Source organism: Apus apus, chromosome 3, assembly GCF_020740795.1.
Source record: "Apus apus isolate bApuApu2 chromosome 3, bApuApu2.pri.cur, whole genome shotgun sequence".
In the NCBI taxonomy this organism is placed as follows: Eukaryota; Metazoa; Chordata; class Aves; order Apodiformes; family Apodidae; genus Apus; species Apus apus.
The window spans coordinates 19,211,107-19,230,657 of record NC_067284.1 but is presented as its reverse complement, the minus strand read 5'-3'; the positions used below and the strand labels follow the sequence as shown (position 1 = coordinate 19,230,657).

At 36.5% G+C, this 19,551-nt stretch overlaps 1 protein-coding gene across 2 annotated transcripts in view; it reads right to left on the bottom strand.

Annotated features, from left to right (window-relative positions):
* Positions 1-19,551, bottom strand: part of LMBRD1 (LMBR1 domain containing 1) — a 72,124-nt gene that overhangs the window by 12,688 nt on the left and 39,885 nt on the right. Inside the window, exons 8-14 of one of the 2 annotated variants that reach the window (XM_051613713.1) lie at positions 18,890-19,015; positions 16,347-16,499; positions 12,375-12,439; positions 11,565-11,667; positions 10,329-10,433; positions 9,037-9,186; positions 2,170-2,248 (exon numbers count right to left, since the gene is read on the bottom strand). In XM_051613713.1, the coding sequence (XP_051469673.1) occupies positions 2,170-2,248; positions 9,037-9,186; positions 10,329-10,433; positions 11,565-11,667; positions 12,375-12,439; positions 16,347-16,499; positions 18,890-19,015 (781 nt within the window). The remainder of the gene's footprint in view (positions 1-2,169; positions 2,249-9,036; positions 9,187-10,328; positions 10,434-11,564; positions 11,668-12,374; positions 12,440-16,346; positions 16,500-18,889; positions 19,016-19,551) is intronic. The other variant, XM_051613714.1, reaches the window with a different exon arrangement.

Genomic DNA, 19,551 nt, shown 5'->3' with positions numbered 1-19,551 from the left:
TTTCTACTTACACTAGGCTGTCCTAGAACAGCATATGAATACCTTCTCCACCTTTTTGCTGTTACAAGAACACGACTCAGATATCCAGTGCAGCAGCACATGTTAATGATGGCAAACCAAAGCCACCACTTAGGACAGCATGTGTGTTCAGTACACTAGTACACTAGTTTTAAGCATCAGCTTTGTTTCCATTGATCAAAGCAAATTAGGAAAACAAATAAATCATAAAAAGTATTCAAAGTACTCAAATATCATCAAGCATATGTGGAATCTAGGAAGTTTATTTCAGTCCAACCCCAGTTCCTACAGTTTAGCAACAAAGTCTGAGGAAATCAGACTAGTTTTTAATTTCTCCCAGAAAAGTCAAGACTAAAGAACTTACTCATGCCAGTGAGTATATTCTTCTCCCAGCAAATACTAGCCAAGCCAAGAAGCTGTTTACAAGAAATAAAGATCTGTACAACCCACTCAAAGTGATCTCATTTTGAAAGACAACAGATTTTGCTCTTACAGACTCTGCCACAGAAGAATTTCTATTTTTAATCACAAATATACGGCAGCTTAAATATTAATTGAACTATTACATTTGCCAAAAAGTCAAAACACTTAAAACTGCATTAAATATAAAAATAGCTACAAAAAAAAAAAGTGGATGAATTATTTATTTGAAGTATGGAGGTGACAAGAGAAAAATCCATCCCCCTTGGGAAATGGTATGAACCACCAGGAACAGGCTAACACCTGCATACTGAATTTGAGGACGAGTTTAAATACCAGGGAACCACCCTGCAAGAGAGATCACAGCGTGAGACTGGGAAAAAAAAACAATGGCCCAGTTATCTCCACTAGTAAAAAAATGGTCTCAAATTAAAAGTTATCTTTCCCAATAACACAAGTTGGAAGAAAACAAGGAGTTGGTAAGGACTTCTAGAAGCATAGTCAGAATTCAGTAGCTACAGAATAGTGGTAATTAGATGAGAACACTGGACAACATATTTTTTCTATAGATTAACAAACACCATCAAGCATCTTTGTAAGTATATAAATACTTAATTCAGTTCCTTCTTATACAGAGGAGCTGAAAGTTTGACAGATAGAAAACAACTGAGAGATTCAGTGTGAGAAAATCTGGACCGTTCTGAAAGCCACAAATCTTTTGCTGATTTTTTTTTTTTTTTAAGGGATAAAAAAAGGAATAAAAGTGATGGTGACCTTAAACAGCAGTATCAGCAGTACAATGGCTATTGCAATATAAACTGTCAAAGATATATAGTTTATATACAGAGGACAAGGAAAGGGAAAGACAACATTATAAAAACCAAATCCAGAATTATTTCCATTAGTTTGTTTTTTTTAATGAAACCAGGTGAAAACTCATTCCCAGCTTTAGCAAGTTTCACATAGAAATAAAGTCTAAATAAAACATTATCATTATCTCAAAAAAAAATTCAGCATTAAGCTCTTCTTTGCCTTCCCATCTCTGCAAGTTCCACAATTATCCATCTGCTTGCTAGTCACTACTCACAGCTCCAGAATATCCAGAACACATTTTCTGCCCAAACAATGGGTCAAAAAGGGATGGCTAACAATACAGATGATTGAGAATTATACTGGATGTTGTAGGGAATTATAAATGAAGTGGATTACAAGAAAAAAAGCTTAAGATGTCAAGTTCCACTAGTGTTTTTGCTCACGGAACAGCCCCTATTTACACCTGAATAAACCTGCAGAATTCTTATCTGTAAAGTTGCACTGAGAAGTTCAGATCTGTTTTCCTGAGTACACTGCAAAATGTGACAGAATACTCTTTACATGTTTGCATGATAAATGTATATACTGAAGTGACACTTGAGATGCTAAACTATCCAAAGCACAGGGTTTACTTTTCAGGTCTTCTACATACACCTTAAAGCAAATGAAAGACTTAAAAGTAACTAGAATGCATTGTTACACAAGGTTTCTACTAAAAACAGTAATTTTTTCAAATTAATTAAATAAGCTGTAAGCAAGCTATTTTCTGGACATAGCTATAAATAAAAGCTTCATACTAGACCAAAGCAAATCAAAACCATGAAGAGATCAAGCTGCTCATTACTTTTGAGCTGCTTGTTATTGAGCTGAGCATGCACATATCACAAGGGAAATAGAAGAATTTATTTTTTTTTTTACCTTCAGGTGCATCTGCATCACAATCTTTAGATACAAATGTTGTCACATTCCTTGGCTGGCCATCAATTGTCTTATTAGTCTGCATCATAAAGATGAATAATTAGTACACTAGTTTACCAGCAGTGTTCTTTCATACACAGCAAAACAAGTATCTCCCAATAAATTATTAATTTTATAAAAAAGCCTTTGAAAAATCTCTTACAATATTCAAAAGGATTAAAATGGTTTTTGAACAGTATATGCAGAGGAACCCTAAGTGGTACAACATGAATATTTCTAAATACGCTTTCATTTAAAAAGAGTAATAGCTTGTGTACTTTTCCAGACACATGGAAAACTTCATCTCTGAAATTAAACCTTTTAACAGTGCATAAAATTAACCTGGAATTCAACTTTGGTGCTGAAGACACTGTGGAAGTGTTATACTTAAAGTTACCACATACTGTTTACTTCTGAGGTAAAAGCTAGATTCTAGCATCCAGTGTACTTAGATAGCCAGGGTGGAGGAAGACAAGTTATGTTAAAGCAAACCACAGAAAACCTAAATATTCCTGCTTGATGTCTCAAATCTTGGTACAAATTGACCCTTTCAGAGAATATATGAACTCTTTATGTACCACACTTACTTTTAAATAGTCAGTGAATAATTTTAGCAGAATCCAGTGCAAATCCTTTGTACAACATTGATTTCTGCATACACCAACTCACTTTAAAGGGTCTCATATCTACTGTACTTACTTCCACCCTCATTTCCGAAACAGGAAGCCCTCTAAAGAAATCAGTAGGGGTCAACACCTTTTCCTTTCCAGCCTGAAGAAAACATGTCCCTTAAAACTCACCAGAAATCAGCACAAGATGGCACATAAAACAAAGTACTTCTGACAACTTAATTGACAAAGGTATCATTACTGAGTAAATTCAGCTTTCACTCTGAACATTCAAGAAAAACAACCAAGTGTCTATCCAAAAAAGCAACCGTTTACATGAAGAGTTACATTCATTTCATGCAAACACGTGGAAGCGTGGAAACCACTGGTGCCCTTAGAAGAGACTGATCCAAAAGGAGAATTATTAGGTACAGATACCAGGAAATAAAATGGAACTGAAAAGAAAAGGACAATGTGCAGATAGGATCAACTGCCTAAGAACAAATGACATGCAATCTCAATTCTTTAGTGCACATTAAGCAGTTGTCCAGCTCCAGAAGGTAGTCCTGCTGGCTGTCACCATCACAGCTTACACTGATCAGTCAAGGGGAGTGCTTTTTTCAATGAAAAGCATTATACATTGTACAGTAATACAAAGACATACAAAAAAAAGCACAGAACAATCAGTATCTTGCAATCTCAAAATTCTGTCTTCCATATCTTTATCCATTTTCTTTTAAAATAGCAGAAATTTAAAATACAACATGCAACAATAGCTAGACCTGCAGGTTTCCTTTGATAATACCTATGCTTTTTTCGACGTCTGCTATCATCCTTCTTCTCCATGAAGAATCCTGTAATTTAAGACATCTGACATATCTAGATTCAACTCTAAATGCTTTCCACAAGCTCCAGGCACCAGGGTGTACCTTAAAGCCATAAAATCAGCCTCTTTCCCTAGCAGTCCTTCTCCCCTACACTAGTAAAAATCTTGTCAAGGTCCACTGAAAGTTTACTGCATTTTCCCAAAACAGGTATGAAAAATAGAAACATGTATTTGAAAACCAAGACAAAGTAAAGCATTTCATGGCATTAACCCTACCTTACAAAAATTAATAATCACATTTGCCATGCTAAACTTAATGATAATCTCATAACTATCAGCCGAACCATTTTCATTTTTACGTGGCTAGAATTTCTAACATATATTTAAGAAACTTAAATTTGAATAAGTAGTATTGCACGAACTACACAAGTATTACAGCATAAGTAGTCTTACACAAAGCTAACCCACACAAAAACAAGTTGCAAGTTATTACTTATATTAAAAGATTAGCTAAAAAGTAACAATACTTATAGTAAGATTTAACAAGAGTTCAGTATCATTTCATCCACTGAATGAAATTAGAAAAAAAAAAATCCCACCTTTGCCAGTACATAATCAGTTTCTATACACTATAACTCTTCTAAACGGGTCCCTGAACATGCCAAAATCTGCTCTCCTGAGCCCAAGGCCTGTGATCCTACTATTTGTATTCTTCAGATCCTCTTGGGATACTGAACTTTCACCATTGCATGCTAACTGCAGCCATGACTGCCCATGATCATTTATTCCTTGTTTCAGCACCAGGTCCAAGACAGCATCTCCCTATTTCAGTTCCTCAATTGCCTGTGTCAGGAAGTTGTCAGTGCAGTCTAGAAGCCTCCTGTACTGCTTGTATTCACTGTGTTGTTTTTTCAGCAGATACCTGGGTGGCTCATGCCTCCTGTGAGGACTGGAAACCTGAGAACATGAACTTACTTATAGTTGTCTTAAGGGATCATCTACTACTACTTCCTTATGTCATTCCATAAGCACTTAGCTGGTGCTAAAGCAAAACTCCACACATTCCCACTGTTTTCTCACATAAAGGTCAACTCTCCCTATTAGCCATTCCCACTGTCTCTCTCAGAGCTCACACCTAAGCCATGGCAGCACTCCACTTGTGAGAGCTATTTCACCAAGTCTCTGATCCCAGTGGGTTGCAGAGCTGCAACTACATGTAAGCTTCTAATTCCTCCTGTGTTTTCCCTGCTCTGTGCATTAGCATTCAGGTACTTCAGAGGCACCCAAATCGTGCTATTTCCCAGAAAAGCTATGAGAGCTATGCCCATAATGCTGTCACCTCAGCAGATTTTTATTAGCATACATACACAGAAGGTAGAGCCCCTTTTGCCCAAGAAAATGACTGGACAGAGATGCATAAGTGACAGAGAGATATCTACAGAACAATTCCTCAAAATAATTTACTTAGCACTACAGAGTAGAGCACTCAAGGCTCAGATACTTCTAGTATGAATGTTGTCAGAGTAAAACTCCAGTGTTCCAGTTCCTAGTCCAAAGCTGAAAATGGGATGCCTCAAAGTCAAGCCGAAGACAAAACCAAGCACTTGTTAACTCTGTGTGTGCTTCAAAAGCTAACACTTTTTGGACACTTAGGGAAATAATAAGCTATCATGTAAAGGGTTAGGTTACAGCCCATTACATAATTTATTCCTGCTTATGTTCAAGATCAAGACATTTAAAACATCTATTTGTGCACCACCTAATCAATACTTTTGGATTCCTGCTGATGACAATGGAGATACTCAGTGTCCTGCAACTTAGCCCCACTCCTCGAAATTATCTATGCAAAGGCTGAGGAAGGAAGGTGACTGCTGCTGCTCTGGCCCTCAACCAGGGCAAAGGGACAGTGTCACTTATGGGAAATGCTGACCTTTTAATTCCTGTCTGGGCCAGTCAGGTCTTACAAGTCCATTAGGCAGAAACATCAGCAAGCAGTGGTCTTTCAAACAAATGGAAAAAACAAGGCCTCACTGACTAGAAATAGCACTTGCACTTATGGGCAATATTTTGTTTTTGCTACAAAGCTGAGAAGGTCTGGATGTGGACAGAACTCTACCTTTGTGAAAGGCTATAAAGAGACTCACAGTTGTTCACAGATGTTAAAAAGGCTAAGAGATGACCCCAACCATTCCTCAGTGTTTGAAGAATTCCATTGATCAAACCTAAACAGGCCCTCAGTTGGTAAGGACACTAAATCCAAAAGAACTTTCAAAAGTTTCCTACAGACATCATAACTAAAGAAACCTGATTGTGAACAAATGCTTTGAACATACCAATGGTCAAAGATTTAAATAAAGCAAGTAGCCCAGGTCTAGCTAACATTAATTGCCTCACCAGAGATCTGTTTTTCTAGCTGTAGCAGGAAAGGAAGACAAGACAGCACTTCAAAGTTAAAATGTCCTGTCAAGAATAAGAGTCTCAAAGGAAACAATTCAAGATTCAAATGGAATTCTAACCTGTCTAATGCATCACTATAAATTTTGGTTACAAATGAGTTTGACAGGTCACTACATTGGGAATCACTGTAGAGCAAAGAAAAGGGGGAAGTGCTCCTTTTACACACTGTGAGTCCCCAGATTCTGACATACATGTTTATCAGCCCATGCATACACTGAGCTGATACAGAATATTGCTTATTTATTGACTCTGTACTGTGTTGGTTACCATGGTTTTACCTGAAATGTTGAAATTGACTATGGTGTGTGTGAGCAATAAAAATCTAGGCTGTCAAAGCAAACTGGTGCACAGAGCTTCCATCATCAGGAAGCCTGACATATGCACAAAATCTATTTAATTTGACCAGTTCCTGTGTATGTTCCTGGTCACTCCTCAGTTCCATAATAACCAATTCATAACTTAACCACCTCCTTATTGCTAACATTCACAGAAAAATGTACAACTCTTGATTTCCAGCCAACATGACTCTGCATTTCAAAATACAAAAATTTAACATCCAGTTACCAGGACAGTCAGACACAGGAAATGTGTCTGGCACATTTTGAAAGGCTGAGAGGATGTGGTCTGAAAGCCTTGTCATCACTCAGTAGGGCAGAGAAGTCCAGATGTAATTTACGATCATACTCTTTATGCTTTATGTTATTTTAACAATAAAAACAACTATGGACTTTAAACATAGCTCTTTTCAAAGCTTTTTGAAACACAATATAAGAAGCTAAAGATCCAGGATAGCTATCTTGGCTGTAACAGTTTGTTAATCCTTTAAATTAAAAGTTGTAGCTCTACTCAACCACTCCAGCTAATCCTTCTTGCAGTACTGACCAGGGTTGCATTTCAATAGCTGTTTGAATGACATAAGAGCCTTCCTACTGCTGTGCTCTATTTGTTACAAGCTATGTATTTATGCTCTGATACCATCTGTCATAAACTATTAACATGCAAGTCCCAATTCTTCTGCCCCCTTAATATACACACTATTTTATTGAAACATTGTCATTTCATTCATAAAGCAAAACAAACTGCTAGCTACAGACTATTATTTACTTTTCTATCTTCCCTGTTATCTGCAAGCTTTATCATGATGGATTCTTTTTTCAGGTCACTGAAAGGTTTAAAGACTGGCTTGGTATGAGACTTAATGTAATTGTGTTTCCTACCTTTCCACCCACAATTGTTCTGCACTGTAATTAGAGACATACAATCAGTCTGCAATATAAAAAAAAACCAAACCTAACAAACTGCCTTTTTCAGGGACTTGAGTTCATAACTAATTCAGATACAGCTGTATCATATTCTAGAATACATACATAGTAAGTAATCATGCCAGGAATTCTATGAAAACTCACCACAGAAGCCAACCATTTTCCTAAACTGATTTTCAGCTTAGTTTCTTGCTGCTACCCTAATTCTGACCAGTTGAGCCCATTTCTAGATTCCTAAGCATATTTATTTTGTATTAGTTATATCTAGCATAATATTAAAAATGCATTCCTAAACACCAAATATTCAAGTCCCCTACAGTGATTCTATTACTGCGTTTGGATTGGTATGAGGATGACCAGCCTCCCATTACCAGACAATTTAGGTGTAAAGAGTAGAAGAGTGTACAGTACATTAGAAGGTGTATAGTAGAAGAGCAGCATTTATTAAATGCTTTACCTCCTGCTGTGAAAATTCTACCACATCAACTCAGCCCACTTAAGTTGATCAGATTCCTCTTCTTCAGCATGTTTAACACTAGGTCAACTTCAATTTCTTCTTGTAATCCTTTTGCTCAAAGTATTCTGCATCTGTTCTGCTTAAACTGAAATAACTGATGCTGATAAGCTACACATTTTACTAAATATTTTCAGCTGAATGTGGTTGGTAGGTGATTGGTTTTTTTAAAGCAATGTAATCTTTCCCCAGAGGCACAGCCTCCTGGAAAACTGATAGAAGTATTCTGAATGCTCAAAACAGCACCTAGTTACTTCAGTCTCATTAAAATTTCTTCTCCCAACAACTCTGGTTCCATTGTTTTGTCTTTGTGAAGCTTATACTTCTAACACCAAACAGCACACCAGGATATCTGGACCTGGTTAGCTGTCTATGTTTGAAAGACCAGGTCTAACAAAGCCTACCCTTGTAGGATACCAGATCATGGTAAAGAGCTGTCCATAAAGCCCCTCAAGATGCTTATGATGTGTAACGTTGAACTTCCCAAAAGATCTTAAGACCTCCACTCAAACTAAGATGAAATACAACAGTTAAAGCCTTTAGGTACAGAAGACAAAAGACTTAAACCACAACCCTGAAGTACACAGAAGTGTAATAACAAAAGTAGAGACTAATATTAACTACTCAATTCTGTAGAAGATTTTATAGAACAAGAACTGGAATGAGTTTCATGAAGCTAGACAGTCCAAAGAGTCTGAAATGTGATCTATCAGCACATACTCAGCTTAATTCTTATTATCCTCTACTATATAAAATTATCTTTGTCATTTCTCACATATGCACGTAAAAGCTATCAACTACCAAACAATAACATTGCTTCCACTCTATAGACATCCTTGCACACTAAAATTAATCCTCATTGCAATCACTCAGTAACCTAAGCATAGCAGTACAAAATCTAGTAGAAGCTAACAGCTGTCTTGTCAAAAGAACTGAAGCAATATTCAAAGTTTTACACTGTCTGAAGATGTTTGGGAATTATGTTATATATGGTACAACTAGTTTCTGGTTAGTGTATTATCCAGAGACTTACCAGTTGTTAAAGTAACTTGGCTACACAAGTCCTCAAAACTGATAATGGACCTTGCTTTAAAAGTCACTGTAAACAGTGCATTTTTGATACAGAAGGCAAATTTACATTTAAGAAAAATGACATCTCACCTGTACCAGGTATTTTTGGCTTCCATACATGACATACTGAGGGGCAAGACTGTAGATCATGTAACTTGTATGAAGAACTATCAACAGAAGAATCATACAGAGAAACAAGAGTGCTTGAGGTCGAGTTTTTCCTCGTCTGATTTTATAAAGCTAAAAGCAGAAAACATACAAATATTAATATTTTTTTTTTTTCTGAAGACATTTAAAATCCTCTCTAATTCAAGTAACAGCTCTAATTCTATAGACAGAAGAAGAAGGCTGCTAAAGTTATCATATGACAACTTAATTGCAATTAATCAAAACAGGTTTTCAGGTGGTTTTGCCTGAATTTGAAAGCACAGCTACTTAACCAAATAATTGTTGCTCATATTAATGACCTAGAACATTGATTAAAGTGGCAGTTATTAGTAAGCTTTAAATGGTGTTGCCTATCACTGGTAATCAACTGTGCCTTAGTTTATAAAAGAATATCGTGTCCTTCGGTCAAGGTGAGGCATCATCATCTATCACTACACCTCTACTCAGATCTAGAAAATAGTGGACAGAGTTATGCAATAATCTTCACAGGCTCTGAGAAAACTTGCATATAATCCTTCACTGTTAACCTGTAGATACCACTCTATTCTGTAATCCCCCAAGGGTCAATGTGAGTACCACATCATGGTTAAGAAGCTTGCAGCTGAGGTAAGTGACAGAAGACCCAAACTAACAGCCAATCTTACAACTCTTTACTAGGATTCAGGGTCACTGTTCACAATTTTGGGGTGTTACCACATGAAAGGGTTACAGTATTAAAGGGAAAATAGGCACAGGAGCAGGGAAATATTTAAACAAGCATCATAGGCTTAAATGGCGTACTGTTGCATACGAAGCTCCTTTTTAAAATATTATCTATGCAGATATGCCTTGTCCTCACCGTACTGTTTTCTCTCTTCTCAAGCTATTATTTTAACCACAGAATTTACTAATACTTCCAGTATATCAGATTTATATGGTTTTAACTTTGAAAAGCCAGAAGCCAAAATGCCATGGATTGAACACCTGAGTCAGCTGACTGTATTATCAAAGTAGAACATCAGTTTTGGTCTGATAGCTTAGCAAACACCTTAACAACTTTGAAAAGCAGTGAAAATTGTACAATAGACTTCTAACTCTCATTAGACATACAGAAAATGCTATTCTCAAAGTCAAGAATTTATGACACAGTTAATAAATAATTACTACTTATTTAATATATGATCACATTCTTCAAACATCCTACTGAACATTATGAACTCTGAAGTAACATTTACCCTTATCCAGAAGAACCATATACCCATATTTCGAATCCCTGCCATCGAAGTGAAGATAAAGTACATAACAATAGTTGTAATAAGAATATAATCGAGGGGAAAAACCTAAAACAAGAACACAGGCAGTTAAAAAGACAAAAATGTTGAAATTCAAGAACAAGCTCTTTCCCCATTGAAAGCTAAATAAGTAGTTTCTACCTATAGCATTTGAGGTAGTAAGAGTCCTTCAATTTAAAGGTTTTACATAGCTGGCTCCAAATGTTGCTAACAGAGCTTGCACTATTAGTTTGGGAAAGCAACCAAGCATTTTTCTTCATTTAAAACTTGCCTTAATTTTGAAGAGTTAGAATTAAGTATTTCTTGGCCTAAAAATGTATGTTCTGAGAGCTCAGCTGAAAGGCTGTTCACAGTGGCAGTAATAATTTTAGAACTGTATAAATTGTGAACATTTCTGTACATATTTGCATACAAAACTTGATTTTTATATTTGCTTTAACAATAGTTTGAGATAATTGTACTGCTGAACACTACTTTTCTCAATATACTGCAAGCTTAAGTGTTCAATAGTTTTAGAAACCCTGGGGAAGCAATCCATTGTGCCAACGCATTATACCAAGCAAATGTAAAGAATTCCAATAGGGGAAGTAAAGCACTAGGCTACATTAAGGCTTTTCTTAGCTTACCAGTGACTGACTGCTAAATTCATATGTGGCCTTGATGCCTTTCAACCCTACTGAAGTTAACAGATGTTTGTTTTTATGTACTGTTTGCTTCAAAGACTAATGCATTACCGTAACATACATAACTGCACAGAGTGCAATATGTCTTCTAGTGTACAATAAATTATTAAGTGAAAAAGTGCATTTACTTCACTTATGGGTATAAACCATAAATTAGGCAAACAACTAGGGCGTGGGAGAAAGTTGTTTTTATTCTGTGCATGATAACTACAAGTGATGTCCTTCTTCATTGCTGCTATGTTCTCATCAGATGGAAGCTAATTTCAAGCACCACCTTCTTCCAGCAACTGGCTTCCATCCACCCAAAATTTTATAATCAGCATCTAGTTACTAAAAGATTCTTAAAAAGTAAGTTGCCTTGCTTTTACAGAGCAAACATCTAGACAATTTTGTTTTAATGAGTTACTTGGGGTGAAGTGTAGTTTGCCTTTTGACAGCTTACCAGAAAACAGAGAGGGCATCCTTACATATTGCATATCACCCATTTTTTACTTACTGTTTGAAGAACAGGTAACAGCATATTCAATGGATTGGTCAGATTAGTTCCTAAAATTATAAATCCTGAGTTGAAGCCAGCCGAATGAAGAGCTTTGTCCAAACTGCAGTAATTAAGAAAAACTGGGTAAGCACTATGGTTCTCCCAGAGCTTTGTCCTCAATTTCATTTAGAAGGGCAGCTCAGAAGAAGCTGAACTAAGCTCAGAGACTGACAGCTTATTCACATCTATATGGACACATGCTTTGTTCTACCACACTTCTTGTGCTTGTCCTGTGAAAAGTAATATTGATTTCTGGGCTTATTTGCCCAGTGTGAAGAAGTAAAAATGCCAACACTTAAGACCTTCAATCTTCATTGAAATCCACCAGATTTGTAGCTGGCTCAATATCATGAAACAATTGCAATTTAACATACATAAAAATGGATTATACATGTCATTTACTGCAAGAATTTAAGCACCTGTTACCAGCCTAAGAAGTACCTAGATGCATTGAGTCATTCAAGCAATCAAAATTATTCTATAGTGTGAATTAAGCTTCCTTATCCTATACTAAATTTCTCTGCCAAATCAGAATTTTTTCAGCAACATATAGTCAATCAAGCTGAACCATGTCCTTTTTTGAATCTGTCTTAGCACATTTTGTTCAGTTTCAATATACACTATTATAATAAGAAATGCAGCTCTAGTTACAGAAATGTACCACAGAGAAGAAGTGGGCTGATTCTTGAAGCAAACCACCCAAATTTTTATGTTAGAGCAGAAACTATATAGTTTAGGTGGTTAAGAAAAATGTTGAAATGTACTTACTTTGACAAGAACAGAGAGACAGTGAAGAGCAGTGCCACAATGATGAAGAATACTCCCCACACAATCTAGAAGTAAAGACTTATTACAATATAATTGAAAGTGCTTGCAGTTGATACAAGAAGTGAAGACTTGTCTAAGTTTCTGTAAAGGACTAATGATATTGGACCACCTCAAACACACTTGAAACTAACTTTTTCGTAAACACTTGAGAGAAGTGCTAACAAAATATTTACTCTGTTAAACAGGATTTATGTCTAGCATTTAAAAAGTTGATAATCCAAGATGAGAATCACCTGGTGCATACACTGAGTTCAGAATCCAGTGTTAAAGTACATCATGTGCTACACTGCAATACAGAAGTCTACCCATACATCAAAAGCATCACTAAGAACACAGATGAGATGTTACATGAAATGAAACACAGCATTTAGTACAAGGCACAACCTGTACTTGCTGTATTAAATGGAAAACCTTAAGTATATACATACATTTGGGGTATAATTAAAGGAAATTAGATGTCTTTTCCCTTGGTCACCACACTGTGTGCTCATCTTCCAACAGGAGGCAACATGTGCACAGCTTACAAGGACTATCTCACTTTCCCCTAGAGAGACATCCCTTCTAAAGCACTACTCAAACACTCAAAGTCCAAATCACTTGGAGGAAGTGATGTAAAGCTCAAGTAACTTAGCCCAAATACCTGGTGAACTTTATTACTTCTGTCTGCAAGTTGTGTCAGTTAACTCATCAGTATAGAGCATTTCAAAGCAATTTTCAAAGTTCAAGCAACAACATTCAAAATATTATGACTCAAAGGTTTAAGTCATATAGAAGGTTAACTTCAAAGTGATGTGAAGACATGAGAATGTACTAGAAAAAACACTCAAATACCAAGGTAATAGGAAAAATACTTGAGTTTCAGTAAGTCTAAACAAGTACTACTTAAATACTATTCTCAAACACTATCTATCCACAATTAATTAACATAAGATGAAATTACTATGACCACATCACAACCAGATAAATGCCTCTCTTCTGGAGAAGGTTCTGGAAGAACTTTCTTATCCCTTTAGTAATTTTTCCTACAGTCTTCCTTTGCAGTGCATACTCTACTCAAGAATTTGAAACAAAAAAAGTGTAAGAGTGGTGGCTATTTAGCAAGCAAGTCATAAACATAGATAAGTAAAGGTAAAAATTTTTTAACAACTGCTATACTTGAATCAGTTGTTGCTATTATTTTTAAAAACAGCAATAGCAGACTTTTGAAACTGTATACTAAGTTTACCAGGAATAAACAAAAACTCTGTAGACCAACCTTTTACTTGTCACCTACAGCAAAGGACAAATCTGTCATCCACAATCTTATTGTGACACTACAGTAGTGCTGATTACTAGCTTTAAACCAACTAGAATATCTTCAAAGATTCTAGATGCACTTAGCCATTAAAGTTTACAAAATCATTTTGCTTTGTGTCACAGCATGAATCAGTAGAAATCCAAGCCCCCGAGATCATGAGCACATGTTCAATTTCAGTGCAAAGGACAGCACTTAATCAAAACCCCTTATTCTCAGAGTAGGACTACTTATCAACTGATGCTGAAAAGCTTTTAGTATTAGAAACAGCAAAAACAAAAAGCCTGGGTTTCAGCCAAACACCACACAGAGGAATTTAGTAAGGTAATTAACAAAAAAAAAAAAAAAAAAATCAAAAAAAAAAAATCCTTGATTTATATTAAGGGAAATCTAACTTGCCATGTAACACAGTCTTTATTTCCTACTCCCTAGTCCTTTTGAAAGTAGGACCTCAAGGCAACCATACTTCAAATTATGTTACAACCTCTACTACAATCAGTTTGAACTGCTCCATTGCCAGGCCACTTCCTCATAACCCTCAGCTACAAAACACAGGTGCCATATCCATCTATACACTAGCATTTGCAACAGGATAGGTTTCAGAGCTGCTGCCTTGTACTTGCATGACTTTGACCACCTCTAAGTGTCTGCTTGGGTTTTCTAATCTACAATCTGCTGTACAAGCTAGTATGTATTCAACTGCCAAAAAACAGTGAACCACGTTTTTGTACAAGGCTGCAGACACTATAAAAACAATTACTTGAAATACCTACCAATACAACTTATGCTGATGCCTGAAATTAATTCCTTGCTTCTACACAGGCAAGTAAGGAAGCAGCTAAAGCAGATGATGGTAAGAACTAGGTTACTTAAAGCTTTCGAACATCTGGGATTAAAAGATACAGCTCAGCAAAAAAACAGGACAAAAAGGTCAACACAGAATAGAGCAAAAATGGCAGCATGCTATTTCTAGGTCACAGTGGAAAGGTGAAAAACATTTCATTTTAATAAGTCAGGGCAAACAATAACCTCCAAAAACTGTTAATATTCACCCCTCCAAGAAGCTACAAGAATGTCCACCTGCATAGTTCTTTTCTACAGTGGTACTCATGTATCAATGAAAAAAAAACAACCAAACCTGAATCTGTTTAGTCTAGCTGGTCCATGACTTTGAACCAACACTGAAGCAATACAAAAATATAGAGGATCGGTCATCCTCTCAGGGCTGGTACCCTCCAGAGCAAACTGGTAGCAGGACTTAAGGAGTGAAGCTGAGCTTACAGAAGCATAAGTAGGGAGCAAGAAGATGGTTTAAATGGTCTGGATTTTACCATTAAAATAAATTTTAATTGGCAATTTTCTTCAACTCTGTTTTGCCCATGACAGTAATTGATGATGGCTCTGCTCATCTTTACCCACGTGTTTTTCTATCTTATTTCCTCCCCCATCCTGCTGATGGGGAGCATGAAAGGAGCTACATGGGCATTTGAAGACAGCCAGGTCAGCTCACCACTCTATTGCACAACATGACCTACTTTCCAAGAAGGTTCAGGTAAACTGGCAAACATGGCTTAAAAATTATTGTTCGATAAAACAAAATAGTATTAAGTTATCACTATGTAAACTTATGACATAGTATATTCACATCTCTTGCTGCCAAGCTCTCCAATGTACAAGACGCAGCTATGAATGCAGGAGGAAAGGAAGAAAGCCCGTTAGCATTTAGCAACATCACCTCAATTGACTGCACTGACTCTCTGACAGCATGGCTCTTATCCAAGGAATTGCCTGCAGCTTCGCCTCTTTCAACTTTCTCCAAAGAATGGGGGGAGACAAAGAGGAGGAATACCCTAGCCCTCCACCCTCAAGACATCATGAACTGAAGGCCTTCAGCAGGAGGTGGAGAGACTGATAACACCTAAAGTCCTTATTATCCTTAAGATTAGACGGGAGAACAGTTTACCTCTCCCTTGCTAGACTTCAAGTGTACCACTCTGTCATGAGTACACTATTGTCTTTATGATATGTTCCATGAATTTGGATTGATATTCCATAGAAGTACTATTTTTTTAAAACCCGGTATCTACTAAAAATCAAAGTGCTAAGATCAAAAAGAACAAGATCAAAGCTTTGCCCCAGTAACAGTTTCCTTCACACTGGTTAAGTATCAAGATCTAAGTTCTACACAGCTAGCTTACTAAGGATCAAATAATTACTTGGCAACATACTCATTCCAAATCAAAGTATCTCTAGCTTCTGCTGGCTACAGATAATTTAGATTAACCTAAGCTACCTGACAGCTACAGAATTCTTCCATCTCTTCTTCCCATGTTCACATGCCTGATAAAAAGTAAAATATTCATACTTTCTATGGTAGTGGCAACATAATAGGTCAGCTAGGAATTGATCCTTTACAATCTTAATCATACTTCAGGCAAAGCAAAGTTTTCCAAGAACTCAGTTTGCTATGGAGCTGTCATTGTGTAAATAATAAATTTAAAAAATAAGCAATTGATATTCAGGTTGGTAATTGATAAAATTGACCTATGGTTTACATGGGAAGAAGAAAGCTGGAAATTACTCCCATTTAAGTCTCAAAAAGTGAGAAAAACTTCTACCTTTAGAGGTCGGATGGCTTCACAGAACTTGGTGCACCAGCTTTTCTCAATGGACTCCAAATGCCTCTCTCTTCTCCGAAGCGTCCTTAGTCTCTCTTCCAGCTGCTGCACAGTCCGTCTATCCCTTGATGACAGAGGCCGACCATCTCTGCACTGGTTACCAAAACATAATGTGTTGAGATTAAGTGATACTGAATCAAGAAAACAGACTTGTATCAAGTTTACTGAGCTACAACAGCTCTAAAGACTTCATAGCACATAATACACACTGTTTCTATGCATAGCAAAAAAGGTGGTAAAAAATTTTAACAGGATGGGTGATCTCCATGGCTAGAAATGCTTAAGATGCCCAAATGTGATCTGAATAACCTGATCTAACCTGAAAGTGGTCCTTGCTTTGTGTAGAGCGTTGAACTTGATGACTTTCAGAAGTCTCTTCCAATCAAATTCCACGATTAAGCCAGTAAATTAAGCTTGACATCTGAATTTTATTTTCAGCATCCTACTGCAAGTACCCAGATATGTTTCTTGTACTTGCAAGAACAGGATGACTTGCTGTTCCAAAAATTAACCTTTCAGAAGTCTAAACAAGAGGCACCATTACACCAATAACTAGTTGAGTGTTTCAGATAAACATAAGTATCAAACAATTTAAAATGTACTTTAATTCTGAGCCTCTAAACACTGAGTAGGCACCACTGCCCTCTTTAAATCGAGTAGCATATCCTTAAATCTGAGTTATACACTAATAAGCAAAAGCAACAAAATAGGCATTATGTAACTAAACCAAAATAGTTTCAAACATTGATGCTACTGTATAACAAACTGATCCTTGGATTAAAAAGATTCTTGGAGTTTTACTACATCATTTTTTTTTCCTCTTATTTAAAGAGCCTTCTGGCAAATGCTGAAACACTGAACACCCAGTGAAGGTAAAGCAAATCTTTAAATCTATTGTAGATACACTTCTCAAAAAGGTTCCAAGAATAAGACCACATTCTAGGCACATGTAACGAATTGGAGATCACAATGTACTTTGAACAGGAACAAATCCTCCATACCCTTTGTAACACCTGCGTGATTTGAAAAAGACTTTTTGAAAACAGTCCAAGCTCCCAAGCTGCAAGTCCAAGCTTTGATGATTTAAGACTAATGAAAGAGAGCTACCAGGTGTACTAATAGCAGAAGACCACACTGCACACTGAATTTCTTCATTAGATAAATAGCCTATTTTCACATGTTTAGCTTTCACTGTACAATACCCTCAGTAACACTCACTTTCTTACTAACCTCATGCAAATGTCACTGGAAAACTAAGATTTCAATTACACACCAAGGTAGAATCCTGACTATAATCCATAAACCTAGGAAAAATACTTCATACTGGTGGTCACATCAAAATACAGACAGAACAGACTTTCTATTTTGTGATCCTATTTGTTAACTAGATCAAACAGCAAGACTAGCTGCTTGCAAAGTCTCATAATCCACCATAGCCTTCTGTAATAAGTAATGCTGCATTTTTCAGGGAATTCTCATTTTCCTCATATTGATTTCAGTAATACAGGTGCCTTTGCTGTAGTAGTACCCTGTACAAACCCAGAAGTTTACAATTTAAACTGGGGGGAGACTACTATTTTGGGTTTCATTATGCAATAAGATTTCTAGAACACTGAAGATGCCCACACTGTGTAGAGGTAGCCAAGTATCAAGGGAGGACTGCTGGAACTGTTTCAACACTGCCAAGGTCTGCTATCACAGAGCACAAAACAATGGACTGCCAAGATGGAAGAGATGCATCTTACGGCGCCTTTTCTCCAATCAGGACTATGGAAACACAGGTCAAACCATTTTCTGAAATTGACTGGGAAAAGGGTGAATTATACCTAGCATCTTGTACATAAACAAATCTTTTCCTTCAGTTGTTAAGTGTCCTGCTCACATTAGGCACAACATTTCAGTGAGCTGCAAAGCCATCATGGGTTTATGAGTGATGTTAATATTCTAGGGATGTTTAGGATTCTGAACAGAGTTTTCTGTATGTACACTTTTCATAAAGACATTATTTATAACACCAAGGTACATTAACTGGGAAGCAAGAATATCTAGAGCTGTAATTTATTCATTAACACGATTAATAATTTGATGAATCTAACTCATACCAGCTCCATGTGGCAAGTAGCCAGTGTTGACAACTACACTGAGTAAGTATGAACAAATTGGATTATGTATCTGGTAGCAGACTGTGGTTAATATTCTTAACTTCTATAAATTAACTCTTCAATACATCCAAGAAGGACTGGAGAAGTCCAAGTTTTACTCATCAGCACCATTATCAACTAGACATAAATAACTACTGCTACAGGACTGAGAAAACTTGTTCTCTACTACACAAGTGACCACATTTGTTTCAAAATAACTCAGATAACCAAGCCAGTCACTTCTGACTTGCTATACTTTCTGGAACAAAAACTCTGACCATGACCATAAACTACAGGCAAACTAGAAAGAAATTAAGAAAGTAAGAACACTGAAGCCCATACCTTTGATTTAATCCTTGATAAATGTTGCTCCACTTCTTCAATATCTTCAGTGTTCTCTAATCGTTCATAAGCTGCACTGGTAGTTCCCTTAATCAAATTTAGAGGCAAAGCCGACATACCATAAGCCTAAAATGAAAAGGACATGTACATACTCAAGTTACCTGCCATGTATTTTCATCTGATACAGCTGCAACATATAGCAGCCTTAAGGTATCACAGCTGGTTTTCTCCCTCCCCGCCTCCTTTCACAAACCCTTAGTAATGCAATCAATAATCATCATTTTGAGCAAATCACAACAAACATACAGATTCCAGTGTCCTGCATTGTTCCAGCAGTACTTAAATGTCTCATTATCAGTGAAACAATAGCATGTGTTAAGATTTCCTAAAAACATAGCTCACTAAACAAGCTTGCCCTTGTTTTTTTTGTTAAATCATGTAGCTTCCTAAAACCTTAACTTTCTCTCTTTAGATCATAACCAAACAGAGTCTCATTCAGAAATTTCTAGCTATTGAATTTAAATAATTTTAGAAGCCAGAGTATGCACAATTTCTTTGTGGCCAGTAGTCTTCTACTTTCTACTTAAATTAAAAAATAATACATGATTTCCTCAAAAAAACAACAGCTTTCTGCAGTAAAAAGATACAATAAAAGCTCAGTG